The 3,043-nt window shown below is 42.1% G+C and overlaps 1 protein-coding gene across 1 annotated transcript; it reads right to left on the minus strand.

Annotated features, from left to right (window-relative positions):
* Positions 1 to 1,199: 1,199 nt before the first annotated feature.
* Positions 1,200 to 2,328, minus strand: LOC123189257 (glutathione S-transferase TCHQD; the record flags this gene model as incomplete). Its single annotated transcript, XM_044601632.1, is given in 2 exon segments — positions 1,200 to 2,019; positions 2,118 to 2,328. Coding segments are annotated over 2 exon segments (798 nt in total). The 3' UTR covers positions 1,200 to 1,430.
* Between the last annotated feature and the right edge of the window lie 715 nt (positions 2,329 to 3,043).

The raw sequence follows: 3,043 nt of genomic DNA on the forward strand, positions 1-3,043 counted from the left end.
TGTGTGCATAAATTTTGTTTCTACGCTAAAGCAACCAACCAAGCCAAAAAGAAAAGGAAGGAGTGCTTGAGAACAGTAGGAATAGGAGGCATCGGGAATACCAAACTGAATTCTCACCTCTAACACTAGAGGCGAAAACAAAGCAAGTTAGGCTTTCCTCCATGTTCCCATTCCCACTGCTCTCAGGCTCTCTTTTCTTCCTTTTCTCGACTAGCCTTTTAGATTATCAGATAATGTAAGTATGTGCACACATATTTAAGGTTTATGCATTAATCTATTGCGCAAGCGAAAGGGGAGAGGAAGGAGTGCTCAAGAACCATAGGAATGGGAGACATCAGGAAAGCACAAAACTAAATATTTGCACCTCCAACACTAGAGGTGAAAACAAAAAAGTTAAGCTTTCCTCCATGTTCCCATTCCTAGCGCTCTTATGCTCTCTCTTTCTTCCTCTTCCCTGCTTACTCTCGGAGCCTACAAAATCTGAAGGAAAACAGTATCAGACAACAAGCTTGAATTGCTGGACAAAGTGTTTCAACTTTGATGTATAAATAGACGTGTTGTGCACTATGTCGACAACCATAAGGGGATCAAGTAATAAAGACACCTAGTGGATACTAGAGTCAATGATAATGGGGCCCATTGTCCTGTCCTGTACATGTAAAGCATGTGCATGGAGATCTTCTGCTTAAATATATCTGGGAAGCTCTGCACTCATACAGTAGGAAAATATTTTATTGCTATTTGAGTTTAAAAAAATATGAGCACGAAAAAATTAAGCTATGAAAAAAATATTGTTTTTCTTAACACAAGGCAAAAGTTTTGCCTGTTTTATTGATTAAGAAGATTGTTGCCCAGTTAATTACGGAAAACCCGGAAGAAAACCGAAACAACAAGAGCTGAGCCCACTCCCAACATCAAAACACACAGGACAAATCCCACACACGCCGACATCAGAAAAATGAAGCTATGAGAAAAATATGAGTAAACAAATTTTAACTCATAACTTAATTCGAAATCAGAAGCTATGAGTTAGAAGTAATATGAAATTGGAAACTAAGCTCTCTAACAAACTTGGAAAACGTAAAATCAAATGAAAAAGAAGATTGCAGTGACAGCTGGTGCACAAGATACTTTAGATATGAGGCGCGCTAGAACAGATGATAGAAATAATATTTGTCCATGAAGAGAGACGCATTGTATAAAGAAAACCCAAACCATATATATAGGCCTATTATTCTGTAAGTAATTCAACATCTAGATTCTGTAGGCTCGAAACAGCGACATTGGAGAAGACAGGTGTATAGAAAACAAAACTCTCAGGAACCATCAGCCTGGCCTTGGAGGAAAAACACATGATGGTCATATATTCAGCCTAAACTCACTGTACACACTGGTTCAGCATGGATCGGCTACGCAACACGCTGAACCACCTAGTATCTTCGGAACAAGGTTCGAACACAAAGGAAGAACGAGGTCCTGAAGAGAGTATGGTACTTCTTCCACCCATTGAAGTACTTCCCAATTACAACCTTGTAGCTTGGCCTCTGCTTGACCAATGTGTGGTACTCCAGGACCCTGGGCCTGCTACTGATGTATTCCTCATAAAGATCAAGAAGGGCTATTCGTGCAAGAATGGGAATGAACATTGAATCAGCTGGTGAGAATTCATCGCCAGCGAGATACTTGGTCTTGTTGAGCTGTGCCTCAACATCATCCAGAAGTTTGCTCAGCTCTTCCTCACTTTGCCGCATAGTCTCGGGGTCCTTCAGTCTGTCTTCGGTCTCATAACCATCACGGAGCTTGACATGGTACATGCTAGCTAAATCTGGGGCTTCAGCCATCCGAGCAATCAGCACCCGGCGTATGAACTTGGAGACAAACGCACGGTACTTTAGTGGGGTGTGAGTTAGTGTGAACATCTTAGGATTCCAACCATCAACTTTCTGCATCCATTGGAGAACCTCAGTATTCACAGGCTGGATTTCGCCGCTTAAGTGCACCGCGAGTCTGTCTAAGTACCTATGAAAATATAGAGGAGATAAATGAATATTTCTGTTTGGTCAGCAGTATCGAATGTGTAAGTTTGAGCCATTCCAAAGGTGAATGAAAGAACATACTGGATGATATCGATGGCACGGAAAATGACATGAGCGCCATTTTGGAAGACAGGGAGCTTCGCTGAAGGGTTCATTCGGAAGAAGGCCACATTCATGTTTTTCCCTGTTAGTGGATTGACATGATATGATGTGTAGTCAATACCCTTCTCTTCCAGGGCTATCCGCACCTTCTGACTGTCTAGTGAATACGGATGGTGATACAGCTGCATTGCTACATTAGCAGCAAGAAAAAAAACATGTGATTAGTATCCCTGATCGGTCTTGCAAATGGACTATGATGGGAAATGGGCAGTTGCGGTGTGAATAAGGGACTGTGATGGAAAAATGGGAAGTTCGTTCAAACTAAGTAGTCTCTGGGGATAGATGGAGGCAAGGTGGTTAGTCTCCTTTGAAACAGAGCAGTGGGTGTATTTTCAGATAGTTGCATAACGAAAAGTATGAGAGTAATTAAAAACACACCATATTCAGAGTCAGAAAACAACGGATTGGTTGTTTCGTCTGTGCTTGTATTTTAATGTTCATTCATTAGACTGGTCATAACATCTGCATCTCACTACAAATTCTAAGCACAAGGAGCAATCGCGTTTGCCTCAATTAGATATGAGCCGGAACCAATCGCGTTCCAGTGTGAAATATATCGAGCTCTAATCTTCCGGGGCCATGAATTCAGGATCAATACACTCTTACAAAGTTACAGGTGCTTTTAAATTGGGGGAAAAGGCGGTTTTGTCCAGAATCTCGCCTTTAGTCCAAAAGTACTTCTACGGAACCACAAAAATAGACAACCAAATCTAACGCCCAGTCCGGTGAGTTCCACTCAGAAGTCAATCGGCTGATCTCACGCATACAGCAGCCAGCCAAGAGGAGGAGGAGGAGCAGAAGAAGAAGAACCAACAAACGGCGGCGAAGAGAGAAAGGCCTCACCT

Source organism: Triticum aestivum, chromosome 2A (assembly GCF_018294505.1).
Source record: "Triticum aestivum cultivar Chinese Spring chromosome 2A, IWGSC CS RefSeq v2.1, whole genome shotgun sequence".
In the NCBI taxonomy this organism is placed as follows: Eukaryota; Viridiplantae; Streptophyta; class Magnoliopsida; order Poales; family Poaceae; genus Triticum; species Triticum aestivum.